At 41.5% G+C, this 17,860-nt stretch overlaps 1 protein-coding gene across 2 annotated transcripts in view; it reads left to right on the top strand.

The window, feature by feature from the left end:
- Positions 1–8,676, top strand: part of SLC25A48 (solute carrier family 25 member 48) — a 166,886-nt gene extending 158,210 nt beyond the window's left edge. For both annotated transcript variants that reach the window (XM_040442224.1, XM_040442215.1), the window contains one exon: positions 7,876–8,676. In XM_040442224.1, the coding sequence (XP_040298158.1) occupies positions 7,876–7,992 (117 nt within the window). In that variant the 3' untranslated portion in view covers positions 7,993–8,676. The remainder of the gene's footprint in view (positions 1–7,875) is intronic.
- The last annotated feature ends 9,184 nt before the right edge of the window (positions 8,677–17,860 follow it).

The following is a 17,860-nucleotide window of genomic DNA, read 5'->3' as shown; positions in this document are numbered from 1 at the left end:
GATGGGAGCAGGAAGTGCTTCAGTGATTGGCAAGGCAGTAAAAAAACATCTGCCCTCTCCATGGTAAGCCAGCTCTCATTGGCACGTGACTTCCAGATACTGTACAACCTCCATTCAGTTGTAGACTCAGCAGGGACATTCAGAAATGTACTTTTAGGCTGGGTTCACACTTGAGCGTTTTACAGCGCGTTCAAACGTGCTGTAAAACGCTCAACACATGAAAACCAATGCTTCCCTATGGCCCTGGTTCACACTTGAGTGTTTTACAGTGCGTTTGAACGCGCTGAAAAACGCCCTACGCTCAAACAAGTTCTTGAGCTTCTTTGGGGCGTTTTGTCGCACGTTTGCAGCCATAGGACACTGCTGTCAATCACACAAACGCGCGTAATACGCGCGTTCACCATGGACAAAAACGGGCACAAAAACGCGCGTTAAACGCGCATATGAAATTCGCTCAAGTGTGAACCCAGCCTTAGAGTCCTATGCAGATCCAATGGATTCAGTCATTTTAAAAATAGTTAGATAATTGTTTAATTTGAGGCAATTGGAGCTTGGACATTTTTCTATTTTAAACATTGGAGATAAACCTGGACTAGAGGGTCTGTCTCGCTTCAGCAAGTGGCATGTATCATGTAGAGAAAGTTAATAGAAGGCACTTACTAATGTATTGGGATTCTCCATATTTCCTCCTTTGCAGGCTTGCACACTATAGGAAAAAGCGCAAGCCTCTCTGGTGGCTGTGACCATGGAAGTGTACATAGGCCAGCGCTTTTTCCTATAGTGTGCAAGCACGGCCACTGCTGACAGATTACAGGGTAGTCATAACTATGGAAACAAGTTGTGTAAAATATGATGGAAAAATTAATCAGGCAAGCAAAGTAGGCAATATGGACAATCGCAATACATTGGCAAGTGGCTTGTATTAACTTTGTCTTTGTCTTTTTCTCCAATGTTCATAGAAGAAAAATGTCTAACCTCCAGTTGCCTCAAATTAATAAAATATATAACTACCGTACTTAAAATGACTTAAAACATCCATTGGATCTGCATATGACTATAAGGCTGGTTTCACATGAGCGAGTTCAGTGCGTTGAACTGGCAACATGTGTCTGTGATAGATCCCGTCCTGACCTAAGTAGCACTGATAGGATCGCATAGCATTATATTGATTTATGATGCTATGTAACCCTTAGGGCTGTTTCACACGAGCGAGTCCATTGCGGGAATCATGCTCTGTGTGCGAGTGTGATCCTCCGCTCTGGACTTGCAGGAGCGCACGACATTATCATGATTTATAATGCTATGTGCCTCTGCTTGACCTTATTTCTACAGAATCATACTGACAGCTTTATGTCACTATGATTCTGTGGAAAAGAATGCCATGCAGAGACACATAGCATTACAAATCATGATAATGCCATGCGATCCTGCAAGTCCAGAGCAGAGGATCACACTCACACATGGAGCGTGATTCCCGCAATGGACTCGCTCGTGTGAAACAGCCCTTAGGCCTCTATCACACGGGCGTCACTTTTTGGCTCCGGATGCGTCCCGGGTGCATTGCAGCAAACCAGCGCGAGTAGGTACGCGATTGCGGTCAGTTTGGACTGCGATTGCGTTCCGTTGTTCAGTTTTTATCGCGCGGGTGCAATGTGGTACCCAGACCCGAACTTCTTCACAGAAGAATTGTATTTGTATTATTGTTAGAATTGTAATTGTATTATTTTCCCTTATAACATGGTTATAAGGGAAAATAATAGCATTCTGAATACAGAATGCTAAGTAAAATAGGGCTGGAGGGGTTAAAAAAAATATATAATTTTTTTTAACTCACCTTAATCCACTTGTTCGCGCAGCCGGCATCTCTTCTGTCTTCATCTGTGAGTAAAAGGACCTGTGATGACGTCACTGCGCTCATCACATGGTCCATCACATGATATTTTACCATGGTGATGGACCATGTGATGAGCGCAGTGACGTCATCACAGGTCCTTTTCCTCACAGATGAAGACAGAAGAGATGCCGGCTGCACGAACAAGTGGATTAAGGTGAGTTAAATTTTTATTTTATTTTTTTTAACCCCTCCAGCCCTATTGTACTGTGCATTCTGTATTCAGAATGCTATTATTTTCCCTTATAACCATGTTATAAGGGAAAATAATAATGATCGGGTCCCCATCCCGATCGTCTCCTAGCAACCGTGCGTGAAAATTGCACCGCATCCGCACTTGCTTGCGGATGCTTGCAATTTTCACGCAGCCCCATTAACTTCTATGGGGCCTGCGTTACGTGAAAAACGCAGAAAGAGGAGCATGCTGAGATTTTCACGCAACGCACAAGTCATGCGTGAAAATCACCGCTCATGTGCACAGCCCCATAGAAATGAATGGGTCCGGATTCAGTGCGGGTGCAATGCGTTCATCTCACGCATTGCACCCGCGCAGAAATCTCGCCCGTCTGAAAGGGGCCTTAGAGTTCTGGAATATATTGTATAACACTGACAGCATTATGTCAGTGTTATCCAATACATTCCAGAACTGTAAGGGTTACATAGCATCATAAATCAATATAATGCAATGCAACCCCGTGAGTGCTGCATACTCAATTCAATTCAATTCATTGCTCATGTGAAACCAGCCTAAAAGGACGTTTCTGAATGTCCCTGCTGAGTCTACCCTTTAAGACTATCCACCAGTGCTGTGTTTGCCACTATGGGTTTTGTTTTCTAACTAGAAACCTTTAACTATTTGTGCTCAACATAACTCTACCTCCAACTGTTTTCACATTTTCACATGTCGGAAAAAGTATGTACAATACACCTGCGCATATTATACATACTGGAAAATCATGTGCCACAAAATCTTTTCCTGTTAAACTCTCTGAGTGATTTACATAAGAAGTCCATGCACTCTCTACCATGTAGGAAGTGATAAGAATGTACATCACAAGTTTCTTATCAGATGTAAGTTAAGGGTACTGTTTCATGCTCATTTACTGACTAATAATATGCCTGTTCCTAAAGAAAATGTGTATTGAAAATGTTAAAAAAAAAATGTTAAAAAAAAATTTAAATCAGAAATATAGTTAAAAATCTTTTTCTCATAATGTCTCCATAGATGTGTGATTCTGAATGATTCATTTTTAGGAAATTACATAATTACTTCACAATCATTTTTGACTTTTTTTATTTTTTTTGGCTTCACGGTGATTGCATCAGCGTACATTTTGTTTCAGCCTAGGGTCGCATTGAGTTTTTTTTAATTCTGCGTACAGCAAAAAAGTTACTGCATTAAAAATGTTTTTATTATAACAGATTAGCAAAATTGTTGCTAATAGTAACAAAGCCCCCTATAGTGGCCCCAGTACTTATAATGCCCCCTGTAATAGCCCCTGTATTTATAAAGCCCCACAGCAGTGTCTCCTGTATTATAATGCCCCCTGTAGTGCCACTACATATAATTCACCCCCTGTAGTCCCCAAATGTATAATGCCACCTGTCTTATAGTGCCCCCTGTAGTGCCCATATGTATAGCGTTCTCATGCCCCCTGTAGTATAACGCCCCCTCTGTATTGATAGTATATATAATAGCCCACTCTCTAGTATACTGAGTGTCCCCTTCTGTAGCATATAGAATGCCCATCTGTAGTATATAGAATATCCCCCTCTGATGATTGCCCCCTTCTGTAGTACATAGAATGGCTCCCTCAGTAGCATGGTCCCAATCTGTAGAATGGCTCCCCTCTGTAGAATGCCCCCCTATGTAGTACACAGAATGGTCCCTTCTCTGTCTTCTGGCTTCCATGCCCTGCCATAAACTGCCATCCCCCTTGTGGGCAGCTAGGCAGGTTGCCCAGGCCCCCCAAGTTACTGGCTCAATAGCGATTGCCTGGATGTCGGACTTAAATATCTTCTGGGGATCAGCTTGGGGGCCGTATGCCAATCTTTCCCCCACCCCAGCCCCCCCACTGGTGAAAGTTGAAAAAAAGGCACGGTCCAACCTGTACATCTACTCTGAAGTTCCTGAGGAATCAAAAAACCTTATGAGGTGGTCACTAATGACCCTATGCTAGGGTAAAATGTATTTCCTCTCTTCTGAACTGACAATCAGAATAACTCACTGGATCAACATCTCTGAAAAACTGCCCAGAACTTATTAATGTATCATAATATTAATATACAGTATAATAATACTACATATTTCAGAAAGCCATCCAGCACCCCTCTTGAACTTGCACAACCATCACAGCATCTTGTGGCAGAGAGTTTCGTAGCCTCACTAAAGGAGTTGTACAAGGTTAAAAATAAAAACCCAATTCAGCCCAATTCACTTTAATGGAGCTGCAATACCAGATACAAACCACAGATACATATGGTGCTGTTTCTCCAATCATTCACAGCCCCTTTTATTATGATAACGATGAAATCTTCTTTATTCTAGACATAGAAGATGCTCTGTTATTATAGTAATATACATTAGAAATCTCTGTCCGACATATATATATATATATATATATATATATATATATATACACTCACCTAAAGAATTATTAGGAATACCATACTAATACGGTGTTGGACCCCCTTTTGCCTTCAGAACTGCCTTAATTCTACGTGGCATTGATTCAACAAGGTGCTGATAGCATTCTTTAGAAATGTTGGCCCATATTGATAGGATAGCATCTTGCAGTTGATGGAGATTTGAGGGATGCACATCCAGGGCACGAAGCTCCCGTTCCACCACATCCCAAAGATGCTCTATTGGGTTGAGATCTGGTGACTGTGGGGGCCATTTTAGTACAGTGAACTCATTGTCATGTTCAAGGAACCAATTTGAAATGATTGGAGCTTTGTGACATGGTGCATTATCCTGCTAGAAGTAGCCATCAGAGGATGGGTACATGGTGGTCATGAAGGGATGGACATGGTCAGAAACAATGCTCAGGTAGCCCGTGGCATTTTAACGATGCCCAATTGGCACTAAGGGGCCTAAAGTGTGCCCAGAAAACATCCCCCACACCATTACACCACCACCACTAGCCTGCACAGTGGTAACAAGGCATGATGGATACATGTTCTCATTCTGTTTACGCCAAATTCGGACTCTACCATTTGAATGTCTCAACAGAAATCGAGACTCATCAGACCAGGCAACATTTTTCCAGTCTTCAACAGTCCAATTTTGGTGAGCTCGTGCAAATTGTAGCCTCTTTTTCATATTTGTAGTGGAGATGAGTGGTACCCGGTGGGGTCTTCTGCTGTTGTAGCCCATCCGCCTCAAGGTTGTGCGTGTTGTGGCTTCACAAATGCTTTGCTGCATACCTCGGTTGTAACGAGTGGTTATTTCAGTCAACGTTGCTCTTCTATCAGCTTGAATCAGTCGGCCCATTCTCCTCTGACCTCTAGCATCCACAAGGCATTTTTGCCCACAGGACTGCCGCATACTGGATGTTTTTACCTTTTCACACCATTCTTTGTAAACCCTAGAAATGGTTGTGCGTGAAAATCCCAGTAACTGAGCAGATTGTGAAATACATACTCAGATCGGCCCGTCTGGCACCAACAACCATGCCACGCTCAAAATTGCTTAAATCACCTTTCTTTCCCATTCTGACATTCAGTTTGGAGTTCAGGAGCTTGACTTGACCAGGACCACCCCGCTAAATGCATTGAAGCAACTGCCATGTGATTGGTTGACTAGATAATTGCATTAATGAGAAATAGAACAGGTATTCCTAATAATTCTTTAGGTGAGTGTATATATATTTCTTTTTGATAACACATTCCCTTTGTATTTTAAGCAAAAACAAGTTTTTATTTTCATGTTTTACATTAAAAAAAAAAAAAAAAGGAAGAGGGCCCAAAGCAAAAGTTTTGGCACCCTGCATGGTTGGTACCTAGTAGCATCCCATTTGGCATGTATCACAGCTCGTAGTCGCTTTTTTTAGTCAGTCAAGAGTCTTTTAATTCTTGTTCGAGAGATTTTTATTCATTCAGAGGAGATCTGACTGCAATTCAACAAATAACTGGCAGTTTTAATCTGGATGACTCTCTCCACATTTGCCAGGTTGTGGCCGGATCTCTGCCGGTCCCATTATAGTTAATATTGGCGAATCCAGACATAGGGAACCTGCACCAAATTATTTATTCAAACCTCTCAAGTGGGGTGACAGAGAGTACAAACTATACATCCAGCACACAGGGGGAAATATAGTCATATAGTGGCCAGAAATAGTATTATTGCTCATGTACACACTGTAGAGTATTGTTTCATGCAATGTTTGTTGAAAAGTTAGGTACACTTTAAAGGTGCCACTTTCTGCTTACTGCTGACCATTGTGTTTGTGAGATGATTATATGGCACTTAGTAACATAGCCTTTGTTGAAATTCTGCACCATTTTCTATATTTCATATATTTCAAGTATATTCTAAATCATCTCTAGTGCAGGTGCAGTGTGTCTGAATGGAGGAGACATCTCATGGAGGTGATTTGCCTGGTCACATGACTATTCATAAGCGGCCATTTTATGGACAGGACCTCTGTATGGACAGCACAAATGACTTTGTAACCAATGGAGTATACTTTATAAAATATAGAAAATGGTGCAGAATATCAACAAAGGCTATATTAGTAAGTGCCATATAATCTTCTCACACATCTATTGGTCAACAGTAACCAGAAGGAGGCCAACCCCTTTAAGTTTCTCCCTGTGGAGACCACCAAGAAATCATAGAGAGTCATATAAACCAGGCAATGGTACCTGGGAAAAGGAAAATATAAATGACATATTTTCCAGATTCTATTGGATAGCCACTCTATAAATAAATGTCTAGCCACATAAGCCAAAAGCAGAATCTTTTCTATAACACACAAGACACCTATCCGCAGAGAGCTCAGGGGTTTTGCTTCTCATAAGTGCAGAGCAACTGTTTTGTCTAGGTGAGAGGTCTTTGATGTGCGTTCTGCTTATACAATATTTTTTATCTTGTGAGTACAATAAACAATGCAATATGAACTGAAAAAAGGGCAATGTCTTTTGTGTTATGTTTGATTTTAATGAATTATGCTTACAATTTTATGATTCATGAGTATAATAAAAACATTTTGTGAAAAAAGTAGGTTTGCAGTACTGCTGTAAGGCTTATACATTTTTAAGGTAACTGGTCATCAAATAGACTCTGATAGGAAAATGCAATTGGTTTTGCATCTACTTCATGGTCACGAAGGTGTGCGTCTTCAAGAGGGACAGATGATTTTATGCAACTGACCATCAGAGTGGTAAAGACAAACTATTTTACTAAATTAAGAGATGAACTTCCTCATATTTGCTTCCTGATATCGTGTGACCTTGAAAATGGGCTATCGTGATTTAAGATTCCAGAAAAAACACATGTATAAAATTATTCAAAATAAACAGCCCCACTAAAAATGCTAATAAAAAAGAGTATGCCATTCTTTTTTTACATGCTATTAAAAATGCTGAAAAAAAGTTTACATGTGCCTAGGGACTTGGTGATTACTATAATAGAGTATTCCCTATAGACATTAAAATTTTGCCAAACCAGACAGATATACCCCAATCTCTGCAATTACATCTTTAATACCTAAACCTATTTCCCCCCAGTGATAAGTGTTTCCCATATGCTTCTGGCAACACTCATCTCCCCAGTTAAAATAAGGGACATTCAGTCATAATAAGTACTGATAATAAGTACTTCTTGTTCATACATATAGGTTACATAGAAGTTAGAATTTTTCCTATTTTAAACAAAAATGGTGAATCATCTCAAATTTGTGGTAGAATCTAATTTAGAACCTACGTAATATTCACTATCGAGCAAATTCTATCGATGATTTGTAACTTATCTTTTACAGGTATTTTTCAGGGGAATCACAGTAAATGCCATACGAGGCTTTCCAATGAGTGCTGCAATGTTTTTGACCTATGAACTTTCATTACGAGCCCTGAAGACAAGCAAGGAATCAAATTAAACACATTTTCAAAAAAGTTATATTTTTAAGCTTGATTTTGTTTCTTTTTTTACATTTGTTATAATAACAGTAGATTGAAGAAATGTCATATGACTTGTGTAATTAAAAAAGAGAATAATTAGAGTCTGCTCTGTTATTAATAGCAGCATGAAAACTCATACTACTTACCACAAAGATAAAAGATAGTGAAAAGGGAAAGAAGCCTTTGAGCTGCTGCGTAACATAAATGAGGTCAAGATTTTAATCAAACTCCTGCCATTTGTGTCATGAGATATCAGAAGTGTACGATGCTATTGTTCCATTTCATTGTGTACTGCCAAAACGACTACATTTGTGAAATGTGTGGGCTAATACTTTTTTGCATCATTTGTTTTTGCTCCTTATTTGATGTTTCGAAGAGGATGGTCTGAGAAGCATCATAAAAGAAAAATAGAAAAATACTGTTCTTCACCAATAATTCCAGAAAGGTTTTGTTGCTGAGCTACTTGACCAGATATTCACATGAGCATATCAGATACAACTGCATTGTAACAAAATGATTAATTTGTATCAAAAGGTTATATGTATTTTATAATTAGTCAGGATTACAGTAAATCCAAGAGTTTTCTGGGAGGAACACACTCATGACCTATTTTTAGGACAGGCCATTAATGTTTGGTCGATCTCTGATACCTGGACCAGTTAGGAGAATGAAAAAGACTGTGGCTGTGTATGTATGTGATTGGACCCCCTGAAAAGGCTATCAATGTTTTAACCACCTCAGCCCCCAGTGCTTTAACACCCTGAAAGACCAGGCCACTTTTTACACTTCTGACCTACACTACTTTCACCGTTTATTGCTCGGTCATGCAACTTACCACCCAAATGAATTTTACCTCCTTTTCTTCTCACTAATAGAGCTTTCATTTGGTGGTATTTCATTGCTGCTGACATTTTTACTTTTTTTGTTATTAATCGAAATTTAACGATTTTTTTGCAAAAAAAATGACATTTTTCACTTTCAGTTGTAAAATTTTGCAAAAAAAACGAGATCCATATATAAATTTTGCTCTAAATTTATTGTTCTACATGTCTTTGATAAAAAAAAATGTTTGGGTAAAAAAAAAATGGTTTGGGTAAAAGTTATAGCGTTTACAAACTATGGTACAAAAATGTGAATTTCCGCTTTTTGAAGCAGCTCTGACTTTCTGAGCACTTGTCATGTTTCCTGAGGTTCTACAATGCCCAGACAGTACAAACACCCCACAAATGACCCCATTTCGGAAAGTACACACCCTAAGGTATTCGCTGATGGGCATAGTGAGTTCATAGAACTTTTTATTTTTTGTCACAAGTTAGCGGAAAATGATGATTTTTTTTTTTTTTTCTTACAAAGTCTCACATTCCACTAACTTGTGACAAAAAATAAAAAGTTCTATGAACTCACTATGCCCATCACGAAATACCTTGGGGTCTCTTCTTTCCAAAATGGGGTCACTTGTGGGGTAGTTATACTGCCCTGGCATTCTAGGGGCCCAAATGTGTGGTAAGGAGTTTGAAATCAAATTCTGTAAAAAATGACCAGTGAAATCCGAAAGGTGCTCTTTGGAATATGGGCCCCTTTGCCCACCTAGGCTGCAAAAAAGTGTCACACATCTGGTATCTCTGTATTCAGGAGAAGTTGAGGAATGTGTTTTGGGGTGTCTTTTTACATATACCCATGCTGGGTGAGATAAATATCTTGGTCAAATGCTAACTTTGTATAAAAAAATGGGAAAAGTTGTCTTTTGCCAAGATATTTCTCTCACCCAGCATGGGTATATGTAAAATGACACCCCAAAACACATTCCCCACCTTCTCCTGAGTACGGAGATACCAGATGTGTGACACTTTTTTGCAGCCTAGGTGGGCAAAGGGGCCCATATTCCAAAGAGCACCTTTCGGATTTCACTGGTCATTTTTTACAGAATTTGATTTCAAACTCCTTACCACACATTTGGGCCCCTAGAATGCCAGGGCAGTATAACTACCCCACAAGTGACCCCATTTTGGAAAGAAGACACCCCACGGTATTCGCTGATGGGCATAGTGAGTTCATGGAAGTTTTTATTTTTTGTCACAAGTTAGTAAAATATGAGACTTTGTATGAAAAAAAAAAAAAAAATCATCATTTTCCAGTAACTTGTGACAAAAAATAAAAAATTCTAGGAACTCGCCATGCCCCTCACGGAATACCTTGGGGTGTCTTCTTTCCAAAATGGGGTCACTTGTGGGGTAGTTCTACTGCCCTGGCATTTTCCAGGGGCCCTAATGTGTGGTAAGTAGGTAAATGACCTGTGAAATCCGAAAGGTGCTCTTTGGAATGTGGGCCCCTTTGCCCACCTAGGCTGCAAAAAAGTGTCACACATCTGGTATCTCCGTATTCAGGAGACGTTGGGGAATGTGTTTTGGGGTGTCTTTTTACATATACCCATGCTGGGTGAAAGAAATATCTCGGCAAAAGACAACTTTTCCCATTTTTTTATACAAAGTTGGCATTTGACCAAGATATTTATCTCACCCAGCATGGGTATATGTAAAATGACACCCCAAAACACATTCCCCAACTTCTCCTGAGTACGGCGATACCACATGTGTGACACTTTTTTGCAGCCTAGATGCGCAAAGGGGCCCACATTCATTTTATGAGGGCATTTTTAGACATTTGGATCCCAGACTTCCTCTCACGCTTTAGGACCCCTAGAATGCCAGGGCAGTATAAATACCCCACATGTGACCCCATTTTGAAAAGAAGACACCCCAAGGTATTCAATGAGGGGCATGGCGAGTTCATAGAATTTTTTTTTTTTTGGCACAAGTTAGCAGAAATTGATATATTTTATTTTTTTCTCACAAAGTCTCCCTTTCCGCTAACTTGGGACAAAAATTTCAATCTTTCATGGACTCAATATGCCCCTCACGGAATACCTTGGGGTGTCTTCTTTCCGAAATGGGGTCACATGTGGGGTATTTATACTACCCTGGCATTCTAGGGGCCCTAAAGCGTGAGAAGAAGTCTGGAATATAAATGTCTAAAAAATTTTACGCATTTGGATTCCGTGAGGGGTATGGGGAGTTCATGTGAGATTTTATTTTTTGACACAAGTTAGTGGAATATGAGACTTTGTAAGAAAAAAAAAAAAAAATTTCCACTAACTTGGGCCAAAAAAATGTCTGAATGGAGCCTTACAGGGGGGTGATCAATGACAGGGGGGTGATCAGAGAGTCAATATGGGGTGATCACCCCCATGTCATTGATCACCCCCCTGTAAGGCTCCATTCAGATGTTCGTATGTGTTTTGCGGATCCGATCCATGTATCCGTGGATCCGTAAAAATCATACGGACATCTGAATGCAGCATGACAGGGGGGGGGGGGGGGGTGATCAATGACAGGGGGGTGATCAGGGAGTCTATATGGGGTGATCACCCCCCCTGGAAGGCTCCAGGGAGACGCATGTATGTGTTTTGCGGATCCGATCCATCTATCAGTGGATCCGTAAAAATCATGCGGACGTCTGAATGGAGCTTTACAGGGGGTTGATCAATGACAGGGGTGTAATCAATGACAGGGGGGTGATCAGGGAGTCTATATGGGGTGATAACCACAGTCATTGATCACGCCCCTGTAAGGCTTCATTCAGACGCCCGTATGCGTTTTGCGGATCCGATCCATCTATCAGTGGATCCGTAAAAATCATGCAGACATCTGAATGGAGCTTTACAGGGGGTTGATCAATGACAGGGGTGTAATCAATGACAGGGGGGTGATCAGGGAGTCTATATGGGGTGATCACCACAGTCATTGATCACGCCCCTGTAAGGCTTCATTCAGACGTCCGTATGCGTTTTGCGGATCTGATCCATCTATCAGTGGATCCGTAAAAATCATGCGGACATCTGAATGGAGCTTTACAGGGGGTTGATGAATGACAGGGGTGTAATCAATGACAGGGGGGTGATCAGGGAGTCTATATGGGGTGATCACCACAGTCATTGATCACGCCCCTGTAAGGCTTCATTCAGACGTCCGTGTGCGTTTTGCGGATCCGATCCATCTATCAGTGGATCCGTAAAAATCATGCGGACATCTGAATGGAGCTTTACAGGGGGTTGATCAATGACAGGGGGGTAATCAATGACAGGGGGGTGATCAGGGAGTCTATATGGGGTGATCAGGGGTGATCAAGGGTGAATAAGGGGTTAATAAGTGACAGGGGGGGGGGGTGTAGTGTAGTGGTGCTTGGTGCAACATATTTACTGAGCTACCTGTGTCCTCTGGTGGTCGATCCAAACAAAGGGGACCACCAGAGGACCAGGTAGCAGGTATATTAGACGCTGTTATCAAAACAGCGTCTAATATACCTGTTAGGGGTTAAAAAAAAACACATCTCCAGCCTGCCAGCGAACGATCGCCGCTGGCAGGCTGGAGATCCACTCTCTTACCTTCCGTTCCTGTGAACGCGCGCGCCTGTGTGCGCGCGTTCACAGGAAATCTCGCGTCTCGCGAGAGGACGCGCCGGCGCGTCCACCCAGAAGAGCAGGGCCGCCGCAAAGACGCAATCCTGCGTACGGCGGTCCTGAGGAGGTTAATCTTAGAAAACCCCTTGACGAAAGACATAGGGATCTGAAATAGATGGTTCCTACTTTCACATTCGCATTTTGGGTGGATCCGTCATGGATCTGCAAAAACTGATACGAATACAACCGCATGCATCCGTCATGAACGGATCCGTTTGTATTATCTGTAACATAGCCAAGACGGATCCGTCATTAACTCCACTGAAAGTCAATGGGAGACTGATCAGTTTTCTATTGTGCCAGAGGAAACTGATCCGTCCCTATTGACTTACATTGTGTGCCAGGACGGATCCGTTTGGCTCCGTTTTATCAAGCGGACAGCAAAACGCTGCAGGCAGCGTTTTGGTGTCCGCCTCCAGAGTGGAATGGAGACTGATCGGAGGCAAACTGATGCATTCTGAGCGGATCCTTTTCAATTCAGAATGCATTAGGGCAAAACTGATCCGTTTTGGACCGCTTGTTAGAGCCCATGACGGATCTCACAAACAGAAAGTCAAAACGCCAGTGTGAAAGGAAGAATGCAGATTTTAAAAACATTTCAATGCCTTTTAGATCAAAGATTTTGCAATACAGGAACATAGTCCAAAATAGGAGAAAAAAGGCAGGACAACATGAGTTAAGGTGTACATATATTATGGAAAAGCTTTTGATTTGACAGTGATGTATCAAAGATTTTGCTTGGTAGGGGTTTGAATGCTGAGACTTTTACCAATTGCTAGAATAAGAAGAGGGAAGCGCCCCTTACTGCAGGAGATGGAATCAAGATAGGCTCATAGATAGAGATGAGCAAATAGAAGTTGATGAAGTCGAATTCGATCCGAATTTCAGGAAAAATCAGATTTGCACTGAATCCGAATTTCCTCGCGCTTCGTGGTAATGAATCAATCTATCTAAAATAGCTGCTGCACGTGTTAGGACATGGAGCAAAGAACTCTGGGAATGAGGGATTACCCACAATGATCAGCAGCTAGCCAGCCCCTGTGATGTCACAGCCCTATAAATAGCCTCAGCCATTTTGGATTCTGCCATTTTCCAGTGTACTTAGTGCAGGGAGAGATGTCATCAGGCACTAGGGACAGTGCTAGGAAAGACTTTATTGTGCTGAAAAAATGATTTAGAAGTTCAGGGAAAGATTAGTCAAGGTGTAGGGAAAGGATAGGGAGGCATCATCTACACTATAAAAGGAGAACAGGGGGCAATAGGAGAGTGTACAGCCTGGGTAATAGGAGCGATTCTATAAAACCTTGCTGCACTAATTGGGGGTCTAAATTGCAGTTATACTGCTGCTTGTAGGTTGTTTGCACTATATGATACATCAGTAATTCCAGCAAACCTTGCTTGTGATTGGGGTGCAAGTTCTGTGTGATACAGCCATTTACGGGGTGTGTTAATAGTAAAAATACGTACGTCCTATTAGCTGTTGATTTTACATTGTTTTACTTTTTTGGGGGGGTGTAGTAATAGGAGAAAAAAAGGAAAAAATATATGTTGTAATTGCTGTTCAGCGGTGAAGTTACATTGTACTACAGTCATTTACAGGGTGCAATAATATTATTATTTATTATAAAAGCACCATTCATTCCATAGCGCTGTACATATGAAAAGGGGTATACATACATAATACAGACAATTGCACTAAACATGAACAAGACGAGTTGCAAAGAGAGGGCCCTGCCCATGAGAGCTTACAATCTACAGTCATGGCCAAAAGTTTTGAGAATTAGATAAATATTGGAAATTGGAAAAGTTGCTGCTTAAGTTTTTATAATAGCAATTTGCATATACTCCAGAATGTTATGAAGAATGATCAGATGAATTGCATAGTCCTTCTTTGCCATGAAAATTAACTTAATCCCAAAAAAAACTTACCACTGCATTTTATTGCTGTCATTAAAGGACCTGCTGAGATCATTTCAGTAATCGTCTTGTTAACTCAGGTGAGAATGTTGACGAGCACAAGGCTGGAGATCATTATGTCAGGCTGATTGGGTTAAAATGGCAGACTTGACATGTTAAAAGGAGGGTGATGCTTGAAATCATTGTTTTTCCATTGTTAACCATGGTGACCTGCAAAGAAATGCGTGCAACCATCATTGCGTTGCATAAAAATGGCTTCACAGGCAAGGATATTGTGGCTACTAAGATTGCACCTCAATCAACAATTTATAGGATCATCAAGAACTTCAAGGGAAGAGGTTCAATTCTTGTTAGGAAGGCTTCAGGGCGTCCAAGAAAGTCCAGCAAGCGCCAGGATCGTCTCCTAAAGAGGATTCAGCTGCGGGATCGGAGTGCCACCAGTGCAGAGCTTGCTCAGGAATGGCAGCAGGCAGGTGTGAGCGCATTTGCACGCACAGTGAGGCGAAGACTTTTAGAAGATGGCCTGGTGTCAAGAAGGCCAGCAAGGAAGCCACTTCTCTCAAAAAAAACCATCAGGGACAGATTGATCTTCTGCAGAAGGTATGGTGAATGGACTGCTGAGGACTGGGGCAAAGTCCTATTCTCCGATGAAGCCTCTTTCAGATTGTTTGGGGCATCTGGAAAAAGGCTTGTCCGGAGAAGAAAAGGTGAGCGCTACCATCAGTCCTGTGTCATGCCAACAGTAAAGCATCCTGAGACCATTCATGTGTGGGGTTGCTTCTCATCCAAGGGAGTGGTCTCACTCACAATTTTGCCCAAAAACACAGCCATGAATAAAGAATGGTACCAAAACACCCTCCAACAGCAACTTCTTCCAACAATCCAACAACAGTTTGGTGAAGAACAATGCATTTTCCAGCACGATGGAGCACCGTGCCATAAGGCAAAAGTGATAACTAAGTGGCTCGGGGACCAAAACGTTGACATTTTGGTTCCATGGCCTGGAAACTCCCCAGATCTTAATCCCATTGAGAACTTGTGGTCAATCCTCAAGAGGCGGGTGGATAAACAAAAACCCACTAATTCTAAAAAACTCCAAGAAATGATTATGAAAGAATGGGTTACTATCAGTCAGGAATTGGCCCAGAAGTTGATTGAGAGCATGCCCAGTCGAATTGCAGAGGTCCTGAAAAAGAAGGGCCAACACTGCAAATACTGACTCTTTGCATAAATGTCATGTAATTGTCGATAAAAGCCTTTGAAACGTATGAAGTGCGTGTAATTATATTTCACTACATCACAGAAACAACTGAAACAAAGATCTAAAAGCAGTTTAGCAGCAAACTTTGTGAAAACTAATATTTGTGTCATTCTCAAAACTTTTGGCCACGACTGTACATGGTATGGGTATAAATAGTATAAATATGTACATCCTATTAGCTGTGCTGGGTTGATTTTACATTGTTTTATTTTTTTGTGGGGGTGTATTTATAGGAAAAAAAAGCAAAAAATATATGTCATAAGTGCCGGTCGGCAGTGAAGTTACATTGTACTACAGCCATTTACGTGGTGTATTTAAAGGAAATATATGTACGTCCCATTAGCCGTTCTGCAGTGAATTGTGATTGTTATATTTCTTTTTTTGGGGTGTAGAAATAGGAAAAAGAATACGTCTTAATTGCCGTTCTGTGGTGAAATTACATTGTACTACAGCCATTTACGAGGTGTATTGAAGGGAAATAAACATACTTCCTATTATCTGTTCTGCTGTGAATTGTGAATTCATTTAAATTTAAATTTTTTTGGGGGGGGGAGTTTATTAATCAGAAAAGAAAAATATATGCCTTATTTGCCATTCAGCAGTGAAGTTACATTGTACTACAGCCATTTTACGTGATGTATTAAAAGGAAATATACGTACGTCCCATTAGCCATTCTGCAGTGAATTGTGATTGTTATATTTCTTTTTTGAGGGTGCAGTAATAGGAAAAAGAATACGCCTTAATTGCTGTTCAGCAGTGAAGTTACATTGTACTACAGCCTTTTACGTGCTGTATAAAAAGGAAATAACATACGTCCTATCAGCCGTTCTGCGGTGAATTGTGATTGTTATATTTCTTTTTTTGCGGTGCAGAAATAGAAAAAAAAAGGAAAAAATATATGTCATAATTGCCATTCAGCGGTGATGTTACATTGTAGTAGAGTCATTTACGTGGTGTATAAAAAGGAAATATAAGCCGTTCTGCAGTGAATTGTGATTGTTATATTTCTTTTTTGGGGTTTAGCTATAGGAAAAAGAATAAGTCTTAATTGCCCTTCTTCGGTGAATTGTGATTATTATTTTTGGGGGGGAATTCATTAATACAAAAAAAATATATATGTTTTAATTGTTTTAATCAGCGGTGAACTACAGCCTTTTTTAGGGGGGTATTATTTTAATATTAATTTCATTCTTTTATTATACAGTATGTCAGACAGACAGGTGACAGGCCCTTCAAAGGGAATAGGCAGTGGCCAAAATGTTTCTGTTGCAGGCAGCAGAAGAAGGGGTGGTGGCAGCAGGAGTCACAGCGAGAGGCATGAGCTCCCAGTGTCATCTAGCGGTCGTGTCTTGACCAGCAACCCAGCGGTGCTTGAATGGTTGACTCAGTCTTCAAATTCATCGCAAGTGACAAGAGTTGGTGGGTTTCTCTGACATGACTCTTAGTTGGCATGGCCTGGGAGCAGGCCCTGTGCCCCTACCTGTCCTGAACCTTCCTCTGTCATTTTCAGTTCCCTCAGCGCGAGAAGTATTATATGCCATAGGCTCGGCTCCTCTTTTCAGCGAGGATGAGCTACTAGAGGACAGTCAGCAGCTACAGCCCAGCCAAGATCTGGAGAAGACATCCGCTGCATCATCCAGTAGGCGGGCAAGTAGTGATGATGAGAGTTGTGTTGATGCAGGTGTTGCGAGCGGTCAGGCTCCTGGCCCTGAGACCATTAAGGGGGACATCAGTGATGTGAAGACAGTTGATGATGATGATGATGATGATGATGATGATGATGATGTAGCCGATTGCACTGGGGAGCCGGTTGAAGAAGGGGCTTCATCAGAAGAAGAAGAGGGTGGCAGCTTGCGCGTGAGGGAGCGGCTGAGCCAGCAGGGTATCAGCGTGGCTGTGAGTCAGCTAGGTGGCAGCAGTGGTAGGTCGGGAGCCAAACATGCCCGGGGTAGACCACCGGCTTCGCAGAAGCCTACCCGCATGGAAAGTAGTGAAGCAGGGGTTCACAGAGGCAGCGGTAGCAGGTAGTCAGCGTGGAGTGTTGGGGGGAAAATGCCATACTCGGCGGTGTGGCAATTTTTTGTTAGGTCGCCGGAGGAGGTGAACATGTCCATTTGCTGAATTTGTGGGCAGATGGTGAAGCGTGGCCAG

The sequence above is a fragment of the Bufo bufo genome, chromosome 1 (assembly GCF_905171765.1).
Source record: "Bufo bufo chromosome 1, aBufBuf1.1, whole genome shotgun sequence".
NCBI classification, from domain to species: domain Eukaryota; kingdom Metazoa; phylum Chordata; class Amphibia; order Anura; family Bufonidae; genus Bufo; species Bufo bufo.
This window is presented reverse-complemented; position numbering and strand designations above follow the sequence as displayed.